Below are 25,148 nucleotides of genomic sequence, written 5' to 3' on the forward strand. Positions count from 1 at the left end.
CACTTACGAAAAGTGAAAAAGTTGTACTTAAGAGAAAACCACAATTTAAAAAAAGAAGAAAAAAAAGTGGAAAGTAAGAACGTATCCTCCACCCATATTGTGACTATCAAATCATAAAAAGAAAAATGGAAGTTTGATTCAGGGAGGTGCAGACTGGTGGCAAATGCTTTTTTGGAAGGCCAAATGTTTGAAACAACTTTATATTGTGTTTTAGTTGTGGACATTATGTATATTTGTTGTTGCACTACAAATAAACATGACATAATTTGTTTACTGGAGTTAAAGACCAACCTGTGATAACAATGTAAGTGGCAGGGATAATATGAGTATAACTCCTTTTGCCTCGATGGTTAGTGGAACCAAAAAATTGAGAACATCAACTAAATTAATGTTTATGTAAAAATCTGCATAGAAGAGTATATAAAAACAAAAGACACACAGATTGTGTGTGTTTTGCATGGTACATATTTTGCCTTTTTCATGTTCAAAAATCTGTGTGTCTACTAAGTAGTGTCTAAATATTCTTCCACACTATTTACATGGATCGTGATTTAGTTCAGGGTTGCCACAATTTCTGGAAATCAGGGAATTTCAAACTTGTCAGGGAAATCAGAGAAATTTGGAAAAGACATGGAAAAATCTAGATTTTGTCTCAGTAGATGAAATGGTTTGTGTCATGAGATGTCATGCATTGTTGCTGGCTGGATGCCACTTCCCTAATCCCTCATTCTTACTGTTTCTCCCCTTCCTACCACTCTCCTCAGCTTGCTGTCTGTGCTGGCACCACTTCTTGCTGCTAGCCTAGCAGCTGCTAATGAGAGGCAGGGAGGCATGAGGAGTGGTTTGTTTGGGTTTGATTCTGAGAGATTGTTGAGCCAGCAGCCGGAGGTGGCAGTCAAGTGTGCATGAATTGTGTCTGAGAGATTGTGTATGTGCCCTAGTTTTTTGACAAAGGCTATGGTCAAAAATTTAGTTGTGAGAGTGTGGTTGTCTTTTCTACATGCCTGTCTGTGACTCAGTGATCATCTTTATGGTAAGTTGCTACCTATCCTCATTAGTACCGATTCTCTGAGTGTTTGCACAAGTTATCTGTTGCACGGATTAATCACTGCGGTCTCATTTCATCAACGTGCTGTCTGTGAGATATGAATAGCTGGTCGCACTAGTAGACTATCACAATGGGCCAAAATTGCATGTCATTTGTACTGATCAGAAGCCCATAGTTTCCCACTAATGTGCAAGCATTGCCCATCGGATCTAGTCATGTTGATCTACCCGCAGGCTGGGTCTGTTGGTGTGTGGTATAATGCAGCAGATTTTTGCAGTTTATCCATGGATGAGGGACTGCGGTGCTCCACAGCAGGCCAGAGGTCACGGGCGATGTATTTCAGGAATTGTGACTGTCTCACCGCAAGTACATTGAATAGTGTGGCGTTTGTTAGACATTTTATTTATTCTAGTACATTTTGGCACCTCAGAAGTAGTTTATATGTTAGAAAGTATGGACAATAAGAAGAAGAAAATTGTGGCAGTGGCTGGCGGTTTGTACACTATGTAGTTATATATTTCTTGAAAGAAAAATAGCACAGTACCTGTAAAATAATAGAGATAACACAGTGGGTAATAACTGACAATAATGGACAGAGTAGAACAAACATTTTATTATCAGTCACCTACAGTATTGGTTTACACAACTCTTTCTAACCTTATACGCTTCTTTCAAGATGCCTACATTTTTCGAAGGTTATTTATGAAATCAGTGAAGGTATTTTAAATCTGTCTTGCGACGCCAAGTAAATGCATGTTTTTGTCATCAAACTTATTTCGTTTTATTGAAATAAAACAGCAATAGTGGTCTTCATGGAACACACATGCCTTTTGGTTTGCTTTCTACATCTAAAAGCAGTTAATTACAAAACATTTTGGTATCAATACTTAAAATTTTTGCTAACACAGGGGAGAAATACAAAAGTCCTTACATTTTTTTGTCAACTTATGTCTTTAGTTACATTGAGATCTCAAAACTTATCAGGGAAAAATGCTAAAATTTGTCTGGAAATATCAGGGAGTTTCACTTGGGGAAGCTTGTGGCAACCTTGAAGTTGTCTTTTAACTTACTTTTTAAAATGTGTTTCCCATTTTTTAAAGTTATGATAGCCTATCCACTTACAACTCTCAACTGTCAGGTAATTCTCAATACAGTTTTACAAAATATGCCAACATTTATAAGATCTTCTTCAGTAAATTAGATTATTTCATTTCAAAGTGGTTATCACCCCTTTACAGGTATGTCTGTTATTAATAAAACTGTATGGTTTGTCTTAAGATAATACTTGTTTTATAGGTGGGTAGTGAGGATGCAGTCTCTATACATAGTTTCTACAATTTTGTCTGGAGAAATGTTTTGGGGACAAACTTCTGACTGATTTCTTCTGTAACTTCATAAACCTCTCTCTGTGTGTATGAAAACAGGAAAGAGCACGGGAAAGGGGAAATGAGTGAAAAATAATGTAGGAAAAGATGCTAGAGGGACAGGTCACACATGAGAACTTAAGAGAAGCTGCTGCTCAGGATCCAACTGATATGAATATCAAAGCATATGACAGAAGCTAGTAAACACACCCTTATTTAAAGGTGTGCACTAATTGCAACATTTCTATAGAAATGTGCACATTAATTGCAGCACAGCTGGTAAATGACATGTCTGCTTTCACACATGGCCTTATCTTTGATTGGACTGGAAGTGGCTGTGAGTAGACTTCAGTAGGTGGTGATGATGGATTGGTGTACTGGACATGTCTTTCATCTTGAACATCCATAGGTGAACAGCTGTTTTTGTGTAGGTTTTAGAGAAAATATGACATAGGGTATTGTGTAGAATGGGTGAACAATGCAATAATGCATTGTGGATGAGGGTATGGCTTTGGGATGGGTGTACCTCATCATATGGCACAATAAGAAGTAATCAAAGCCCTGGAGAAGGATTTGATTGAGCTTTCTCATGCCTTTGGTGGTTGGGCATTTGGCTCCTTAAAAACTTCTTCTTCATGATGCCCCAGCACTTTCCATACAATACAAAGTCACACAATCTGCTTTATTGGGCTATCAAATATGCCTCCTCCTTCTTTTCACCTGACATAGCACCCAGTGACTCTTTTGTCTTTCCTTGGATGAAATAAAGAACTGTTTTTCAGTGTTATAAAGAACAAAGCAGGTGGTGGGAGGGAAGATGTGGATTCAACACTGCCAAAAAGGTGAAGAGACAAACTTCATCAAGTAAGGTGACACTGAGTCTTTTGGGACTGCTATGGTGTTGTGCTAACAGATTATGCTCATAATGGGAAAACAGTCTGAGTAGTGTAGTGCCAACATGATTACAGGAGGCCATGTAGATGAAGGTCAGTGGGGAAACTATGTGAGGGAATATTTTTTCTTCACAACAATGCCCCAGCTCTTTCCGTACTGGACACAGTCACACAATCTGCTTTATTGGGCTATCAAATATGCTTCCCCCCTTTTATACCCAGTGCCTTTTTTTTGTCTTGAATGAGAAACCATTGCATGGCACGCATTTCTAGAATGACAATGAGGTAGCTTTTGAGTTTGAACATTTTCTGAACACCCAAAATTCAGACTTCTACAACAAAAGACTATGCCAAATCACCCATTGTTGGGAAAATGGGCTACATTTAGGAGTGAATATGTGGAGAACAACTAACACCATCACCAGGTTTCATGGACACAGCTTCATTTGTCAAATTGATGAATAAAACTTCATGACTATCACTCGTATTAGAAGCAAATGGTGCAAGTGTCTTTAGGAGCTAATAATGTTCACCAGATTATTTTGCAGCTGTTACTACTTGGTTAAATTTTAAGCCAACAGAACACCATCACCTGTTGTGTGTTAAAACTCACACTTTATGCAATTCAATTGCTCATTATAGATTATAATTTCAACTCTTCAGTGGTTCGTAACTTATTTGCTGTTCATGAAAGATGATGGAACATTGACCTCATGCTCTCTCTTTACACTTAAGCTATAACTTTGCATGACCCAATGGAGCCCCACACACTCCTTCGACAAAAAACAAAAATAAATAAATACAATTACTTCATCTCCTTGCCACTGCAGATCACTTCAGTGTGCAAATCTTCACACATTTCTCACTAATTCCTGAAACCTGACGAGCTCCCTAAAAATTATACAGTTTCAGCCAGTCATGAGCTCCTTTTGATTGATTGGTGATTCTCATTGTCACTACATCTCCAATACCCATTACACTGCTTAGTGTTGCCTTCTGAAGCCACCATTTGTTATGATGCTATCCACTCAACTTCCTTGAAAAAAAAAACTGGCATTTAGGTCAACTCAAAAGCTTCTGCATAGCATTCTGTTAACACTGAAATTGCTCTCTATGCCACATATACTTTTCTCAGGGGAATCCACATTCAGCTAAAAATTACTGATAATAGAAAATGTAAATACGTGAAGCACCACAGATATCATTCCTCTGGCCAGTCACTTCAGGCATTAGTGATCTCTGTGACTGGAATAACTTTATTTTTCAGCAGTCTCTTATGTCACCCCTGTTTTTCTGAAACTCATCAATAAATTTAAATTGCAATTGGAAATCTACAACTGTGCATTTATTAACATCAGAAAACAGTATGCCATGTTTGGTGAAATGCATATAAACAGGAACTGGCTTGAAAAACTATGTATCTTTGCTCCATAGGTTGAAGATTAATAACAGTCTACAGCGAGAATATGTCTCTGTTCATAAAATTGAATAAGGAAATTCCAACGTATCTCCACACACTGTCAGTTTCAAAGAAAACATCAGTGTTCATATTGTGACTGCTTCCATTTGTATTGGCATTACATTATTACTACAGATAAAATAGTATCAAATACATCATAGGAGAAACTAATTATCTTTTGCTGTGATGGCTGCATATACAGTGAATTATTGTTTAAGCATTTCTGAAGTCACTTCAGAATGTCCATAACTAGTACTTAATAATTACTGTAATTATACTGTGTATTTTCCTCTTTATACTAGTGTTAAAATTACTGTTTCATTTCCCAGTTATGAAATACGAGCTATAAATTATGTTCACTCTTTACAAACAATAACATATGCCTCATAGTGCTTTATTCAATATTTATCAAAATTTGATTTTAAACACTGTTATCATTTACTTCATAAAGGACCTTAGAAAGTCCTTGTATAATCCTACCTGATATGCTGTTCATGATAACACTGTCTAACTCTCATACCACCCATTTTGCTGTATTAGGATGAATTGTTATCTAGATGTATAAATTGCCTTAATGTGATTCTGTGCTAGCATGTTCTTACAGTACTCATATAAAAATTTAGTTTCATTGTCAGCCAGTTGCCATAATTTACAAAAGTTTCATCAAATTTCATGATATTTTTCTTCAGGAATACTTTCCTTAGGCAAAGAATGTCACGTATTGTGCAGGAGGTTTCCATCATTACCATAAAAAGTGTGATATCCACTCTTATTTTTATGGATAAGGTAGAAAAACTCATAGTTTTGAATTCTGCATAGTTGGTGTATTTTCAAGATACAACACTCACACTATTAATAGGATTTTTGTTGATCATTAACAGAAGGTTTGTGGAGACAGAGGAGGCAGCCTATGTCCAGTACACTGATTGTAGTGGGGTGGGGGGAGCAGTGTAGGAGGAAAGAAGACCTTCTCATATAGTTCTAGTATTACACTTGTGATTTGCTTTTGTGTGGTAAGAAAGTTTAAGTGACACTTAGAAGTAATGAATGTTTATTTCATATGCTTGATAGGCCTGGAATTGCTTCATCACTCATTTCAGAATAAAAGTTGACAGTCAACACAACGGTCACTGTGGACAACTATAATGTTAAAATCTACACACTTGAACATCTTTATTATTGGATCACTTAGGCTTGCATAGTTGGTGTATTTTCAAGATACAACACTCATACTATTAATAGGATTTTTGTTGAGCGTTAACAGAAGGTTTGTGGAGACAGAGGAGGCAGCCTATGTCCAGTCCAGCCCGAAATTTACAGAGTTATGGAAAGTAGAATTATCATTTCTTGACAAATGGCATTTTTAATTCCTCTTCCATTCAAAGTTTTCCCTGTGCACTTCTTTCCAGAGACACCTGTGAAAAGAAATCATGAACCAATAAATTGTGTGATCTTGCTGACCTCCCAGTACCTCCAAAGTGGGTGATCACATGTGTGTGGCATTTTGGTTGTTGACTGTGTTGTGTTGCATCACTATTGTGATTATGGTGAGACATCAGCAGGAAGTCCATACCTTTTCATTTTGGGATGAACAAAACCACAAACTGTACACCTCTTTTTCCCTTGCAGTCACATATCTGACTGATGTGTGAAAGCACCTTGTATACAATGAAGGAGTGTGTGGGCTTACCAACCTTTTTAAAAACAAATTGAATAAAACACTCGGACTCCATTTGTTTCACATTTATTCTCGCAGTTAATTTTTGAATACACATATAAACTGTAATACAGTATGGATCATTTAGGAATAAATGATACGACTCACTGAAAGGTAGAAGCACTGCATCATTGATATATACAGAAACAAAAGGTACAGAGCTTGGCTAGCTTTTCGAATGCACTTCCTTTTTCAAGCTTGTAGGAAAAGCATGCACGCAAACACACACTCACTCAGTTAAGTGCACTTGCCTGTCTGCCCCCCCCCCCCCCTAACATTATGTTCAGTGGGGGCACGGGTTGGGGTGCGGTGGGGGATGAAGAGAGGTGGGATGTAAGGTGTGGGTTACGGAGAAGCGGCTTGTGAGAGAGTGAGGAGCTGCCTGTGGACTAGCTGAGGGTGCAGATGGCTGAGAACGCAGTTTCAAAGACCGGGGTGTGAAATAACAGTACACAACTAGCTAATGTGGGGACACAAGTGGGGCAGGGGCAGGTGATTGTGTGTGTCTAACATCCACTCACTCACTCTTGGGGGTGGGGGGGGGGGCATCGATTTACCTTAGGTTTAGGCCAGGTAAATGAGCAGAGGCTGTGCTGTAAGGACAGCTTAGAAAAGCTGGTGGTGGTGGTGGTGGGGAGGATCCACGTGGCACGTGTTGTGAAGCAGCCACTGAAATCTTGCATGTTATGCTCTGCTGCATGTCATGCTACTGGGTGGTCCACCTTGTTTTTGGCAACATTTTGCTGGTGGCCATTCATTCCAGTTGACAGCTGGTTGGTTGTCATACCAATGTAAAACGCTGTGCAGTGCTTGCATCATAGCTGTTATGCAACATTGGTGCTTTCACAGTTGGCCTGGTGTCTGATAGGGTAGGAAAAGCCTGTGACGGGACTGGGGTAGATGGTGCTGTGTCGTTTGTTGGATTGGGCATGTCTTGCATTTGGGTCTTCCACAGGGGTATGATCTCTGTGGCAGGAGAAGGGGGGGGGGGGGGGGGGAGCATAGGGATGGATTAGTGGAGCGTGTGTGGGTGGCGGAACAGGGCACGATGATAGATAATCATATCTGTGATGAAGGACATGGTTCAATTGCTCCAGACCGGGGTGGTATTGAGTGACAAGGGGGGGGGGGGGGCAATTCTTTTGTGATTGGTCCTTGGGATGGATGTGAATGTGAGGCCCAGATGTGTGTGAGGATATGGTACGGGAGATCTGTTTGTGAATTACATCTGGAGGGTATTGCCTGTCTGTGAAGGGGCTTGTGAGGCATTCAGCAGACTGGACGAGGGAGCTCTAATCACTGCAGATCCATCTACTTCAGGTGGCGAGACTGCATGGGAGGGATTTTTTTGGTTATTGGTGGATTTGATGTGGACTGAGTTGTGGATGGAGCTGTCTGAGGGAAGACTGACATTTAGGAAGGTGGTATGATGGATGGAGGAGGATCAGGTGAAGTATATGGGAGAGAAGGTGTTCAGGTTGTGGGGGAATGAGGATAAGGTGTCCTGGCCTGGGGTCCAGATAATAAAGATGTCATCAACAAACCTGAACCAGGGGTTTGGGTTTTGGGAAGCTAGGAAAGTTTTCTCTAGGTAGCTATGAAGAGTTCGATGTAGGAGGGTGCCATGTGGGTGCCTATGGCACCTGCCACGAATTTGTTTGTATACTTTCCCTTCAAAGGTGAAGTACTTATAGGTCAGGATGTAGTTGGTTAGGTGCACGAGGAATGAAGTGGTGGATTGGGAACCTGCAGAGCATTGGAAGAGATAGTATTCAATTGTGGCAAGGCCATAGGCAATGAGGGATTTTGGTGTAGGAAGGTTGCATCAACAGTGACAATTAGGGCTCTAGGAGATAAGAGTGTTGGGGGTGGTGGAGAGCCGGTGTAGGAAGTGGTTAGTATCTTTAATTTGGGAGGCAAGGATTTGGACAATTGGTTGAAGATGTTGATCAATAAAGGCCAAGATTCTTTCAGTGAGGGCTCTGTAACCAGTCACAATGTGGCATCCAGAATTGTTAGGTTTGTAATTTAGGGGAGCATGTAGAAGATGGATGTGCAGGCTGTTGTGGGGGTGAAGATGGAGATACATTCAGGGAAGAGGTTCTGGGAAGGGCCTAAGGATTTGAGCAGAGATGGAGGGTATGTTGGATTTCTGGGATGGGGTCACTTTGGAAGAGCTTGTAGGTGCAGGTGTCTGACAACTGGTGGAGGCCCTCTGCCAGGTAATCAGTCCAGTTCATCACAGCAGTGGTGCGATCTTTGTCTGCCAGTAGGATAATCAGGTCAGGATCCACTTTTAGGTTGTGTGGGGCAGTCCTTTTTTCCAATGGGAGGTTATTGTTCTTAGGTAGGAACCTGGGGATGGATAGTGAGGCCAAGTTGGAAGTTAGGAATTCCTTGAAGGTGACCAGCTGATGGTTAGGTGGGAGTGTGTGACGGTCGTGGTTGGATGGTGATATGAATTAGGACAGGCAGGTTGTGATTGGATTGGATTTGGTTGGAGGTGTTGGTGGCAAAGAAGTGTTTCCACTGTGGGAGAGGGAGAAAAGAGTGCAGGTCTTCCACAAATACAACATGGTTCAACCTGGGTGTAGGGCTGAGTGTGAGGCTTTTGGATATGGCTGAAACTTTTGTGGGGCTGAGGATTTCATTGGGGAGGTTAACAACAGTGTTTTGGGATTGTTCCATTCTGGATTTCGTGGAAAGTTGGTAGGAGGTTTTGCAGGATGTGGTTGGTTGGAAAGGTCAGCTAGGCAGGATCTGGGTGCTATGGGAAGTTGATGAGGAGGAACAATGTGGGTTGGATGGGAATTGGATAGCGGGGCACCAAGGCGGGAGTAGGATGTCAGCAGGCTGTATAACTTCTGGAGGCAGCGTTTGGAATATTCTTCTAGATGTTGGAGTGACAGGATTTCAGTTTGGATGATGAGGTGTAGGTAGTGAGGATTGCATAGTAACAGTATTTTGCAGAGGGAGTGGAGATGGTTCAGGGATGCCTACCTTTTTTTTATGTATGTATTGGCAACACAGCACTTCTGCCTTTCAGTGAGGCGTCTCCTTTATCTCTAAATAATCTGTAATTCAGTACTTAAGTAATAATTGTTGTTTCTTTGTAATGTCTGATGGTCATTTTCCATTTGGTCCATGAATGTTTGAAAATAGATTAATATTTTGCACTGTGCTGTCAGGATAAAAATGTGAGTCAGATAGGTATTCATATCCAGTATTTTTCCTTATTCAGGCAGTGCTCTTCTCACTGTCTTGCAACATTCATTAGGCTGTGATCTTTTCACTGTCTTCATTACATCCATGTCTTAGGAACAGCTCTCTTACAGTTAACAAGAGAACTTTGATGCACTTTAGAAGACATAAGGCAATGTTACATTGTAGTTTTGATTCACTCTATATATCGTGTGGATTGGTCATCTGAACAATTCGAATTTTAGTCTACCTGCAGATGTGACATGTGAATAAGAAATTGTGTTCTTGAATATAAGTGCATTGCATGCAGCACTGTGTTATGTGGTTGTGATACTAGTTCAAGATTTTGCTTTGCTTTTCAGGAGAAACAGATATCTTATGGAAATTTGACTCGCCACATATCTTGCATCAGTGGGTTACGACAGCTGATAGTGATCACAAAGAGGGGTATAGTAAATGTGATTTGAACATCAGTGCTGATGGGACAGCAGTCTTCTCAGGTTCTCTCAATTGTGACGTACCAAAAGATGGTCGTATAAAGAAGTCTGGATATTGCAATATGAAATCAGTGCGCCCACAGGTAATAAAATGACTTTCTCTAGAATCCTATCAAAAAGCAAATTCAGTTGAGAAAACTATAAAATTTAGAGCCTGAATTGGTGGTCAGACTTAATTTGAGGGGCTAAAAGGAATATAAAAGTAGACAACAGTATCGTAACTCGTGAAACTATTAGTTCCCTCCATGGGGAGGAGAGGGGGCTGGTTTGGAGAAGTTTAAAAAGGAAGACCAGGTCATTTTAGACCACAAGATGAATGGGGAAACCTGGTTTTTATTTTTTTTTATTTTTATTTATTTATTTTTTTTTTTTTACATTCAACAGCGCCATCTCCCCCCATCTTCAAGAAGAGAACTAATAGTTCTGAAAACTGGGATACTGTCATCTAGTTATACGTGTTTATGGACTGTACTAATTTTATGCTTTTTTAAAGATAAGTACTGTTCAAAAATTCTGTCTCATACTTTTCAAGAATCCCACACTTATTTCCATATTAGGTGTCATTTGATTATGGCACATCCTTGAGTATGATTCGGAAGAATATCATCTCAAGTGTATGTGAAGAATGCTTTAACTCTGCTCATTTGAAACCAATGTATGTTTATATACCAACTGAAATTTTGTGTGACAATTGTAACATTTCTTTGGATGAAATATTGATTAAATATCAACATTTGTGGATATTGTACTGAACAGTAATCAGATTCTTATTGAGAATTGACCAAAAAACGTCCAGGGAGCAATCTAATTCTGCAATTCATATATTAGTTTGTTGTTGTTGTTTTCTGTCTGAAGGTGGTCTTCCTCTGCAGTTCCGCACGCTTGCTTCCATTACCAAACCAACTGTTCCTTGATGGCTCAGAATGTGACCTATCAATTGATCCCTTTTTTTAGTTAAGTAGTAACCTAAATTTATTTTATTTATAGTTCAGTTCATTGTATCCTAATTGGTGAGTCAATCTATCCACCCTGATTGCCATCCACATGTCATCATCTGTTATTTTTCTACCCAAATAGTATAACTCATCTACTAGTTTCAGTGCCTCGTCACCTAATCTAATTCATGCAGCATTTAATTCAGCTACTTTGTATTACTCTTGTTTTATGTCTGATGATTATTCATCTCATAATCTCTTTTTCAAGACACTGCCTGTTTCATTCAATGATCTTAAGACATCCTTTGCTGTCTATAATGGAATTACATTGTCATTGGCAAGTCTCAGAAGTTTTATTTTCCTTCTGCTTGTGCTTTAATCCCTTCCAGACTTCTTGTTGGTTTACTTTATGTACAGATTGAACAACATCAGGGATGGTCTACAACACTGTCTCCCTCCCTTCTCAGCCACTGCTTCCCTTTCATTCTCTTTGGCTCTAATCACTGCACTTCTAGATTTAGTAGAAGTTGTAGATATCGTTTTGCTCCACGAATTTTACCTTTGCTACCTTCAGAATTTCAAAGAAAGTATTTCAGTCAACAATGTCAAAACCTTTCTCTAACTCTACAAATGCTATAAACATATGTTTGTTTTTCCTTAACCTATCTTCTAAGATAAGTCGTAGGGTGAGTTTCGCCTCTGAACTACCTGCATTTCTTGGACTGTAAACTCATTTTCCCCAAACTTGGCTCATTCAGTTTTCCATTCTTCTGTAAATAGTTCGTGTCAGTATTGTGCAACCATGACATATAAAATTGATGGTTCAGTAATACATTTGTCAGCACCTGCCTTCTTTGGAATTAGAATTCTTACATTCTTCTTGAAGTCTGATGCTCTTTCATGTGTCTCATGTACTTACATACTAAGTCTTTCAGTGTTCTGTCAAATTCTTACTACAGTATCTATATCTTCCATCATCTCATCTACTTCCTTTTCCCTTTCTGTAATGTTGACTTACTAATTTGTTTCCTTTATGTAGCCCTTCTGTATATTCCTTCAATCTTCCTGCCTTCCCTTCTTTGCTTAGTACTAGCTTGCCATCTTCTCTTTAATTACGTGCCTGAGTAAGCCTTATACAACCGAGGTGCGGCAGGTTCCGCAGAAGTTGCCTGCTAATGACTGTTCCACCTCAACAACTGTGCATCTCATCAGCGTGTAGGACGCCTTGAGACTGAGAGGTTTATTATAGAGGGTTTTACCATCCTCGCAATCCGAGTAGGCAAACAAAGATCCCCATTCCCTGCGACACAACATTCCACTGTCGCACCATACAGCAGTTGTTGAAACAAAACCAGAGCTTACGGTAACAGGAGACTGGTGGCGCTTACCAGTCCCCAGCTCAGGAACCCCAAGCATCCAAGGCCATGCTCAGCAAACGAATTCTGAGCCCCTGAGGGCTCATTGTCTTTTGGAAGCTGTACATGCTAATTTGTCACAATATGAGACAAGAAAAGTGGTATACTGTGTGTTTTATTTAAAAATTCGTACATCAGCAACTCTGAATGCTGGGACTTTCTGAAGCAACAATCTCCGAGGATATCAAAGTTGAGTATCTCATCATATGGAGCAGCTAATTTATTATGTGAACTTTCCTTAACTTTTCTAGTTTCCACTCGTCTTTGTACTTGTGAGTGATGGAGGCCCAAACTATTAAGTTGCTGTGCTGGTATTACTGTGAATTCACTATTATAACTGTCCTATTATAGATAGAACTATAGAAACTGTATATTTTATTCTCACTCAGTGTCAGTAGCAATTAAAATGCTTCCCACCTCTCACACATTTAAGGGTAGAATTTTAGAATCTGGGTGTCTAAATAAAAGAGTTGATAGGAAAACTAAATGGCAAATCAGGATCGACTAGATGAGAAATCCAACACTACTGAAGCAGGGATGAGTATGGCAAAATATAGATACTCTCTCTGAGTTTGTTTCCCTAGCTGCTCATGGTATTGAGATGGAATCTTTGAAATCATCTTCTCCTCCTCCCAATGGGAAAGGTGTACTGCCTGGGAGTATTCACACCTAAACTCCCTTAACTCTAGCAAGGGTGTGGTCACATGCCGTGACATTATGGATATCGACTTAGCCGAACTTAAACAGGAATGAGCATTACAGGAGATAGCTGACGTAGAGCAGAGGATGCATAGGAATAATGGAGAAATTGAGAAGACCTCTACCTTCATTGTGACATTTAATTCTCTGGTGTTGCTGGACCACATCATGGCTGGTTTCGTCCAACTTAGGGTTAGGCCTTATGTACCTAACCCTATGTGGTGCTACAAATGCCTGAATTTTGGTCACACAGCGCTGAGTTCCCAGGGTGAAGCAACCTGTGGGAAATGTCGAAAGGCAGCCCATGAAGCTGGGATTGACTGTCCACCTCCAGCAGTCTGCGTTAACTGCTCTGGGAGCCACCCAATCTGGGCCGACACTGCCCTGTCTTTGCAAAGTAATGAAAAATTCAAGAATTAAAAGTCACCATGTAGATCTCTATGCTGAAGCGAAAAAGGAATATAAGGGGTTGAAACCTCCCGTATTTACCACTTTTTATGTGTATGTTCCTACGGTCAACACCTCGGCGCAGACGTTGTCCAGTGTTCAACCATCCACCACCAGTACCTGTGCTTTCATGTGTACATGCCAAGGCAAAATGACTAAGGAGAAAGCAATCGAAGCAGCTGCCACAGAAAAGACCAGCAACAATTCCTTAGTGAGTTTCAAGAGGCAGAGTGCCTCATCCCATTTCCCCCTCATCTGTGAAGCGGCAGGTTGCAGGGAAAGGTTCACAATGTTCAGGTCAAACCTGTCCCAAGTGCTCTCACAAACAGCTTCCGAAAGACAATAAGCCCTCAGGGGCTCAGCTTTCATTTGCTGAGTATGGGCTTTGCAGGACATAGTGGACGTAGAGCAGAGGATGCATAGGAATAATGGAGAAATTGAGAAGACCGATACCTTCATTTTGATCGTTAATTCTCTGGTGTTGCCGCACCAAATCATGGCTGGTTTCCTCTGACTTTTTAGACCTTATGTACCTACCTCCATAGTTGAAAACAAAGATTCCAAGACTTACCAAGCGGGAAAGCGCCGGCAGACAGGCACATGAACAAAACACACAAACACACACACAGAATTACTAGCTTTCGCAACCGATGGTTGCTTCTTCAGGAAGGAGAGGGAAAGACGAAAGGATGTGGGTTTTAAGGGAGAGGGTAAGGAGTCATTCCAATCCCGGGAGCGGAAAGACTTCCCTTAGGGGAAAAAAAGGACAGATGTACACTCGCACACACACACACACACACACACACACACACACACACACACACATATATATATCCATCCGTACATACACAGACACAAGCAGACATATTTAAAGGCAAAGAGTAAGGGCAGAGATGTCAGTCGAGGCGGAAGTACAGAGGCAAAGAAGTTGTTGAAAGACAGGTGAGGTATGAGCGGCGGTAACTTGAAATTAGCGGAGGTTGAGGCCTGGTGGATATCGAGAAGAGAGGATATACTGAAGGGCGAGTTCCCATCTCCGGAGTTCGGATAGGTTGGTGTTGGTGGGAAGTATCCAGATAACTCGGACGGTGTAACACTGTGCCAAGATGTGCTGGCCGTGCATCAAGGCATGTTTAGCCACAGGGTGATCCTCATTACCAACAAACACTGTCTGCCTGTGTCCATTCATGCGAATGGACAGTTTGTTGCTGGTCATTCCCACATAGAAAGCGTCACAGTGCAGGCAGGTCAGTTGGTAAATCACGTGGGTGCTTTCACACGTGGCTCTCCCTTTGATCGTGTACACCTTCCGGGTTACAGGACTGGAGTAGGTGGTGGTGGGAGGGTGCATAGGACAGGTTTTACACCGGGGGCGGTTGCAAGGGTAGGAGCCAGAGGGTAGGGAAGGTGATTTGGGGATTTCATAGGGATGAACCAAGAGGTTACGAAGGTTAGGTGGATGGCGGAAAGACACTCTTGGTGGAGTGGGGAGGATTTCATGAAGGATTGATCTCATTTCGGGGCAGGATTTTAGGAAGTCGTATCCCTGCTGGAGAGCCACATTCAAGGTCTGATCCAGTCCCGGGAAGTATTCTGTCACAAGTGGGGCACTTTTGGGGTTCTTCTGTGAGAGGTTCTGGGTTTGAGGGGATGAGGAAGTGACTCTGGTTATCTGCTTCTGTACCAGGTTGGGAGGGTAGTTGCGGGATGCGAAAGCTGTTTTCAGGTTGTTGGTGTAATGGTCGAGGGATTCAGGACTGGAGCAGATTCGTTTGCCACGAAGGCCTAGGCTGTAGGGAAGGGACCGTTTGATATGGAATGGGTGGCAGCTGTCATAATGGAGGTACTGTTGCTTGTTGGTGGGTTTGATGTGGACGGATGTGTGCAGCTGGCCATTGGACAGATGGAGGTCAACGTCTAGGAAAGTGGCATGGGATTTGGAGTAGGACCAGGTGAATCTGATGGAACCAAAGGAGTTGAGGTTGGAGAGGAAATTCTGGAGTGACATCTTCATGATCTGGACTCACAGTGAAGAACAACAAAAATTCGTGATAAAATGACCTCTTCAGAGAATATTGACACGAGGAAGGAATTTCAGATAAGGATGGGAGAGTAGTTCCATTTCAGTATCCCCCGAAGAGGTTTCCCTAACGGAAGGTTAGTGAAATGTTCTACAATCCTGAAGGTGGAATGTAGACAATTTGGAAAAGGATTACAAGCCAGTACCCAGAGGTAAACTATCTAATGTGGATGTAAATACCAAAAATAGTGAGATACAGGTGGTGTGAAGCACAAAAACATTAAGTCATTAAATTATATAACAAAAATCATTGGTAATACATGTAACACCCAAAACATATGAAATTATGAAGGTATAGCATTAATAGTGTGTAATACTTCTGATACAAACAATTTGAAATATAAAAATTAAAGTGGTATGAGGTATCAGTTACAACAAAGCATCCTAAATACATATGTGAGATACTCCCAAGGTGTGAATCAAAGCCAGTTCAGAAACATATAACATAGGATTCCTTTCTAAGTAATACAAGATACAGTTTTACATTCATCTTGAAATTTCATTTTTCCATGTAAGTTGTTTCTTCTGGTGGGATCTCCATCCTCTATAGTCCAATGTGGCACTTCGGGTAACATTGTCTTTTCAGTACTTGAAACTACACACTGCATTAGTTTCCATCCTAATGGATAACATCACATAAAATAAACAAAAATGTTACCTTGTGTTATATGAGTACAGAGTCAATGTATATATGATCGATCATCTTCTGTCTGCATCACAGGATACATAGCATCATAGCATCATCTTGAAGTTTCTGACAAATTATATATTTTTAAAAGGAAAGCTGTATCTCATACTAGTAAACTTAACTTTGAATTTTAAATTTTCTGTATAGTACTTAGAATCCAGTAAGTTTATATATATTATGGTATAAAAAAATGCGAGTTACTTGACCTAATCTTGGCCAGTATGTCATTCAATTAGCATTTAATTAACCAGTTAGTTAGTTAAACAGAAAAATCATGCCAGAAGGTATTCACAAAATAAATGAACTTAAAGTTCTAACACTTAGTCTAAATGTGTCTTGAAAAATCAGATAAATACATACAGTTCAGAGATAATCAAGTTGCAGATTTGCTTTCTGGACCACTCCTGAAATCTAAAGTTGAAGTCAACATATGATACATGAGAAGGATTTCAGTTACAGAAACATATGCATAAGGAAAAGAGCTGAACCGGTTGGGTGATTGTCACATGGATGACATAGTACAAAAGATAGAGGAAAACCTTACTGCATGTTATGAATGCAGAAAAACAGAAGACTGACACCCCATATATTTCCCTGAATATCACCCCTCACGTCAATGAAGGTGATACCCAGATATAGGTGTGGCCACTGATACCCAGATATAGATGTTGCCACACAGCAACAAACAATGGCTTAAAAACAAATTGGAATAATAGGCTGTGTAATATAAGATAGACATAGTAATATCATATGAAGTTAAAACAAACTAACCCTAACATGTAACTGAAAATTGAAAACAAACTTAAATAGTCTTTGTTTACACAAGAAGAAAACCGAAATTCTAGACATCAAAAAATGGTAAGATGGCGCATGAAGTTCCAGACCACTATCACAATTATAATACACAGCATAAGATATAACCGTAGAAGCCAAAATTATGGAACAAGATACCAGGAGTCAAGGAGGACAGAAGAATATACATATGCATACGGAACAATTATTCCAGATGTCATCATCAGTTCATTTCAAGAATGTCACATCTAATATCACCTCAAAATTCCATCTCCCTAAATCATATTTCTGCTGTATAGGATAGGATTAGTGAACAAACAACCAAAGTTCATCATCCACACACAATGTGTTTGAAATTTCAAAGGCTTGCTGCACCAAAGCTAGAAAAAAGAAGAAATTCAAATAAGACAAGAAAACTAGAAAGAGCCAAGTACATGCAAGTGTCCAATCCAATAGAATTAAACATAATATCTAATTAAGGTACTTGTATTTATAAAGAATGTCAGTAAAGAGTGAAATGTAATGCAAGTAGATAAATTATCTGTTGTCACACCTGGACAGAACAGGAGGATGCAATTTAGGTAAATCATTAGTTGTTACACTAGGACAAAACAGAAATCAAATAAGTAATTATCTGTTTTCACAGAAGGACAAAACAGGAAGCTGAAAAGCTTAAAGGCCAAATCAGAGAACACACTATCGAACATTCAGCAGAGTGATGGAGTCATTCATAGAAACAAAACCATTAACTTCATATCCTCATCATAAGACTTCAATAAAATGACTTCAGACTTCAATAGAATGACTTCAGCAGAATGACTTCAATTGAATGATTTCAATAAGAATCCCATTAAATACTTCGTGGAGTCAGATCGCAAAACGCAGTTGTACCAAAAATCTAGAGAATAATACATGTGCTGCATTACCTCCTTCTAAAAGCATCATCCAATAAGTGTAAGGTATAAGACATTATGTATGAAAGTGTAACACGTGTGTAATGACTGACAATATAACATCATAATAGTCACTCAAAAGCATTGTATTCATGTACGTGAAAAGCGTAAAGGCACATTAGTGAAAACACATAATAAGCATGTGTCAGTTATAAGCATTATCAAAGCACAAGTATCATAAGTATTATATTCATGTATATGGATATAGTCCCAATGGTTGAGTAACAAGTATAAGGTAAGCTTAATTATTGAATCCTCCAATAGTATCCAGCATCATAAGGAACGATTTGTGTAATCTCACGTATAAGGAATGTGTAAAACTGTACAAGCAAATACCACATCAGCAAGGGACCTTGAGTTTGCCACATGCATGATGCACAAAGAGTGAACATCTCATATAGTGATGAAATCTCACAGTCACTCTATAAATAAATGAGTAATTTATATCACTTAACTGTTCTCCAATTAATAAATTCCAATCTTTCAGTGCACATATCACTCAGTTCAGTAAGGCAAATGTGTAGATTTGTGTGAGAAGAATGTGGTATGGTGCACAAAGAATGTACATCCCCCTGAGGATACAAGTTATTTCTTTACAACAACCAAAGCGTTATTGTATGGGCTAGTAGTCCTTTCAGTAATCATCTGCATCTCTCTCTCTCCACAACCTGTCTTTTACAAATAGGAACTGAATGGTTTTATAAAGAAAGGCTGGAGGTCTTTATGCCTGAACTTACATGCATATTTCTTAACTCTACCTTGTTTCTCAGTAAATAGATGTTTATAGATTCTCAACACTTCTTCCAGTTCTGACTTCCCATCTCCAGTAAGTTGTCAGCTTCTTTCATCTTGTCAGTAACAAGTTTATCAAAACCCCTATCAGTTGTACCATTACTTGACAGATAATCATCATCTATGTAGCCTCTTTCTACCCCAATGTCAAAACCATATATTTTATTACCAGATGTGTCACCAGCTTTTAAGTGTAATCTAGTAACACCCGAAAAATTTGTATTGGCGTTAGAAAAATTCACTCAGATCTTTACGCAGTTGTTTTTCAATATCCAATCCATGCCTAGCAATATCTCCCATTGAGATCGCTGACCACCAAGCATCCTTGCTCAAAAACTGCATTTTCAACATGTAATGTGATTAAATCCTGTTTGTTTCCAATTTTACTAAACTTATCTGTAGGACTTTTAATACCAACACCCGTTATGGGAAATTCATTGTACTCAGAACTCTGCTTAACTCTATCCCCGAAGTTTTTAGAAATAATAGAAATTGCGCTACCTGTGTCAATCAAACAATAGCCACGCCAATCTCCAACTGTGATTTTGATGTATGGACTACCACATAAATCCTGCTGTTTGTTAATATTAGTTTCTCTAAGCAAATAACTCTCTATATCTTCAAAATATAAATCTTTCTGCAAGTGGTTCTCATTATCATTATATAGCTACATAGGACAAAATGGTACCTGTGTGTTTGCATCATAAATAACTTCTAGTGCTTGAGTGGACTTACAGATTGGACTTGAATAGGTGTTCTCATTAGTGCTGCAAGTAAAAACTGCCTGAAAATGATCAGCAAACTGACTACCTGAGCTGAAATTTGACTCGTCCTCACCAACATCTCTGAAATGTTCAATAATCCTCGTATTTACCTCACAATATTGTGTTCTATGTTCTGGCATTCGCACAAAATATCACTAATGTCGATTGGAACAAGTTGACTCTCCTGAGCCTTACCACTGGTCAGGTCATGATCAATAACTTCAGCATAAACCATACTGTCCAGCTCTTCTATATTAAGTGTATCAGCTTCAGCTTCAACTGCTAAATCTTTAGTGGTGACACCATTCATTAGTACTCACACCATTCGCCTGGGTGTCACACACTTCCACCACTACTGACCCAGCATAAGCCTCCCCATCCTCATCACAGTTAGTCACTAAAGTCTCCTGCTCACAGGGTACATTAAAATATCAATACCAAAGAAATCACTGTGAACACCTACATCTTCCACAGAACATCCAGAGTTAAACAGTTTTACTAAACTCCTTCTTCAAGTTCATAAGGTTACACAGTACATTTCTTACCACTGTACATCTCTTTAATTATAATATCCCAAAACTTACTTTCAAAATTAATTGCTTTAACAGGATGGTCACATACACACTCATAATCACACTCCTCTTGATCTGAATTTTTCACTGCCTGGTCATGAAATTATGTACCTCCTCCACCTGACAAACACCAAGTGAAGGTATTTTGAAAGTTTTCCTGGTTCTGGTTACTATGATTTCTATTCTGAATATTACCATTACCATTCCTGTTACTATTATTACAGTTACTACTGTTATTATAAGTATTACATTTACTTTTGTTACAATTTTGTCTATTTTGCTGATTATTACTGTCGACACAGTTGAATAAGTAATAGTGAGTAAAAGACATTTAGAGCCAGTAACTATATTCGCACTTCCAGGTAAAATACATTGAACACAGCAGCCAAGGAATATTGTATTAAACACATAAAACTCAGAGTGTACAATAGCACCTCAGAGGTCTGCTATATTTCACATGATGCACTTTGCTGTCATCTCACATGAAATATATTGTTCACACAGTTCCAACACACCCCTTTAACATATATTTTGTGGTTTGCCTTCACAAGATACAGCAAATAACCCCACTATCTTTTCAGACCTCTCTTTGTCCAAGGGTTTTGTCAGAAGGTCAGCTAACATCTCTTATGTGCCCAGGTAGTCCACGTCGATGTTCTGTTGCTCTATCTGGTCACAAATAAAATGGTGCCTTATATCAATATGTTTTCTCCTAGCACTAGTGACATCAATTTTAGCTAGGTCAATAGTTCCTTTATTGTCACAGAAGATCATTGTAAGTTCCACGATGAAATTGGGTTCTATTTCACATATTAGTGTTCTTAGCCACAATGCTTCCTGTGTGGTGTAAGACACGACCATATACTTGGTCTCTATGATACTCAATGTAACAGTTTTTTGCTTTTGACAGCACCATCAAATGAATATCAATATGTTTTCTCCTAGCACTAGTGACATCAATTTTAGCTAGGTCAATAGTTCCTTTATTGTCACAGAAGATCATTGTAAGTTCCACGATGAAATTGGGTGCTATTTCACATATTAGTGTTCTTAGCCACAATGCTTCCTGTGTGGTGTAAGATACGACCATGTACTTGGTCTCTATGATACTCACTGTAACAATTTTTTGCTTTTGACAGCACCATCAAATGAAGGCCACCCCTCCCGTGAATTTAAAGCAGCAGCCAGTAGTGGAGTGCCTATCTCTGAATTCACTCCCCCAGTGTGCATCGCTGTAGCCTTCTAGTTTTGCATTACCTTCTCTGCGGTATCTTAATGTGGTTTGAAGTTCCTCTTAGATACTGGAATATCCTTTCCAATGTGTTTTCTTTGGGTCTTTGCAAAATCTGCTCACTGTGTTGGTGGTGAAAGCAATTTCAGGTCGTGAAATTTGAGACAAATATAACAGACTTGCTACTGCTTCTAAATATGGAACATTTTTATCACATTCCACAACTGTCTCATTTATATTTAACTTCACTCCTACTTCCATTGGAGTAGTAATGGGTTTACAATCACTCATGCTAAATTTCTTTAAGTTTTTTTTTATGTATATGATGATTGATTTGTGCTCAGATCTTGTGTCTCTTCGTCCTTAGTGATCTGCATACCTAAATAACGTTTAACTTTTTCCAAATCATGCACCTTAAACTTGGTTTGAAGCTGTTTCTTAAACATACTCATTTGGCTTTCGTTTTCAGTCAGGATAAAACAGTCGTCCACCCATATTGCCATTATTATTATTATTATTATTATTATTATTATTATTCCTTCTCTTCCCCCTTTATAGTATATACAGGTCTCTGCCTTAAAGTGCTTTGTATTCATTTTCATTAGAATTTTATGTAGACATTGATTCCAGCAATGCCCACTCCATTTAAGTCCATAAATACTTTTTCGCAAATGCCAAATATTTTCCCTTTCCAGTCTGGTTTTCATGACTTCTCTTGGTGAAATGAAATATGTCTTCTCCTTCAATTTCCCATTTAAATGTGCTGTTCTTGCATCCATATGATGAATTGTTAAATTTCGTTTTGCTGCCAAGGCTAAAAGATATCTCAATGAGGCATACTTGACTACAGGTGAAAAAGCTGCTTTGTAATCTACCCCCTTTTTTTCCAGATATCCTTTTATTACAAGTCATGCTTTATATCTTGGTGATGAATTTTCAGGCTCTTCGAAGTGAATATCCATGGTTTTTTATCTGATGGTGTATATACCCATTCAAAGGTTTCGTTCTGAGATAAACATTCCAATTCCCTCTCCATCGCTTCTTTCCATTTTTGATAGTTTGCACCACACATTGCTTCTTCTGCTGTTGCTGGCTCATTATTAAAAACTAGGCTGCATACATCTCAAAATCCGGATATTCTTTTGGTTTTGGTATGCGAGAAGAGTGCCTTACATTGTTCTCTTCATTTTATTCGTCCTCAAACTCATGGTCATCATAAATAGTCTCCATTTGCCTTTGACTGTCATCTTCCTGTTCTTCATTTTCTCCTTCTTCACATAATGTTTCATTCTTGGAACTAGATGCAGTTAATTTAGTGGTTTTGCCCTCTTCAGAGTCCTTTCTATTTTCAAAGAATACTACATATCTGGACATGTTTTGAGGCATCAAGGGATCACAAATTTAGCATTGGAGGGCAGCGTGGAGGGTAAAAATCGTAGAGGGAGACCGAGAGATGAGTACACTAAACAGATTCAGAAGGATGTAGGTTGCAGTAGGTACTGGGAGATGAAGCAGATTGCACAGGATAGAGTAGCATGGAGAGCTGCATCAAACCAGTCTCAGGACTGAAGACAACAACAACTACATATCTGCTTGTAACTATCCTTTTATTCAATGGATCCATTAATCAATAGCCCTTTGAATTCTCACAATAGCATACAAAATATATACTATTTAGCTTTTGGGTCCCATTTTACTCTCAGCTGTTTTGGAATGTGCACCATTACATCACGCCCAAAAACCCTTTATTGCTTAGGTCAGGTTTCCTTCCTACCTATATCTCATAGGAGGATCTATTCCGTTATGCTTTTGTAGGTGATCTATTGTTCAAATCTACAGCTGTTAATACCGCCTCTGCCCAAAAATCTTTTGATAATCCAGCATATGTTGTCATGCTCCTGTTGTCATGCCCCTTTCTTTTCCGACAATGGTCCTATTAGCCCTCTCAGCAACCCCATTTTGAGATGGGCTGCACTTTATGGTAGTTTGATGCCTGATTCCCATTTTTGCCAGAAGTGTCTTCAATTTCTGGTTAATATATTCTCTCCCATTATCAGACCTGATGATCTTAATCTTCTTTCCCATCCACCTTTCAACCATATGATATTACTCAAAAGTGTCACTTTGTCTTTGTAACTTAGAAAATTAACATGAGTACATCGTGAATAATGATCAGTAAACATAAGAAAATAATAACTCCCACCTATGGATTTGTGCTCCATTGAGCCACAAACGTCTGTATGGATTAACTGTAAGACCTCTGCAGATTTACTTTTACTAGTCTTAAAAGGTAGCCTCACTTGTTTTCCTTCCATGCATATCTCACAAGGGTCCTTGGATACACTATAATTCTGTATTCCCTTTACCATATCCCTTGTTAAAGACATACTCTTTCTATTTAGTTGTCCATAAAAAACCTTCCACTGAGTTTACTGAATGACTAACACTTCTATGTTTACTGTCAATGGTATCTAACTTAAAAATACCCCTTTCGTTACTTGCTGCAGTTCTCACTTCACCATTTTCATTCATTACTCTTGCTCTGTGCATGTCAAAAGTGACTGTATTTCCCTTCTTGACAATTTCCCCTACAGATAGTATGTTAGTCGCAACATTTTTTACATAATGATTATCATGTGCCATAACCATATCGGGTTCACGGTTTACACTTACATGTAGGTCTAGTTTCCCAGCCAAATGATATTGGAGCTTGCTGCCATCAGTAGTAGATATTACCACATGAGTCTTATCTTTAACATCATAAAGAAGAGATTTGTGTTCAACAATATGCGTGGATGCACCTGAGTCTAAAATCCATTCCAGTTGTCAGTTACCCACATCTCCAAAAGAATAAAAACATGAGAGTGCCTTACCTTTATTATTGGTCCCTCTCTCTGGACTATCAGCAACATAGCCACTTTTGCTGCGTTTCTGACCTTGGGTTTACTTTTTCTCTGCATGGAGATGCAATATGCGCCTTTTTCTAACAGCTATAGCACCTCACTGTTTTATTCATTTTGTTTTTTGAATAAAGAGCAGATGCAGTTTCCTTGTCAAATACATGACAGCTAGAAATACTCTTTACATCCTGTACAATTTTCATTTTAACACTATTGTCCGTGATTGGTATACCTGAGATTTCCAGCCCCATAATCATAGGCGCATACCTTTTGGGCAGTCCTGCCAACAGTGGTGTCCCTGTCTATTCATCAGCGATGTCAAACCCAATGTTTCTCAGTCTGTTGAACGTGGCTATTATTTTGTTGATGTGTTCGTCTACGCTCTTGCATTTGTCCAGCTGAGTATTATCCTGAGTAATAATCCTACTTGTCTTGTAAGACCTCCATCCTCAAATGAACTTCATAATTTGTTCCAGACTCCTTTCGTTGTTGCAACTTTTTCAACGTAAAAACATAATTCACTGAGTCAACCAGTAATATTAACTTTGATTTTGACTTCATATCATTACTTGAATAAGTCTGACCTGTCATATCATTACTTGAATAAGTCTGACCTGTGGGTTTCATTGTCCTGTCCACCACATCCCATATGTCATCCAAATGTAAATAAGCTTCTACTGCAAATTTCCACGTTGCATGGT

General features: G+C 39.2%; 1 protein-coding gene across 1 annotated transcript in view; it reads left to right on the forward strand.

Annotated features, from left to right (window-relative positions):
* The window catches only part of LOC126347677 (complex I intermediate-associated protein 30, mitochondrial), a 48,147-nt gene that overhangs the window by 7,122 nt on the left and 15,877 nt on the right, over nucleotides 1–25,148 (forward strand). The window contains exon 2 of the mRNA XM_050002293.1: nucleotides 10,045–10,262. Within this exon, the coding sequence (XP_049858250.1) occupies nucleotides 10,045–10,262 (218 nt within the window). The remainder of the gene's footprint in view (nucleotides 1–10,044; nucleotides 10,263–25,148) is intronic.

The sequence above is a fragment of the Schistocerca gregaria genome, chromosome 1 (genome assembly GCF_023897955.1).
Source record: "Schistocerca gregaria isolate iqSchGreg1 chromosome 1, iqSchGreg1.2, whole genome shotgun sequence".
NCBI classification, from domain to species: domain Eukaryota; kingdom Metazoa; phylum Arthropoda; class Insecta; order Orthoptera; family Acrididae; genus Schistocerca; species Schistocerca gregaria.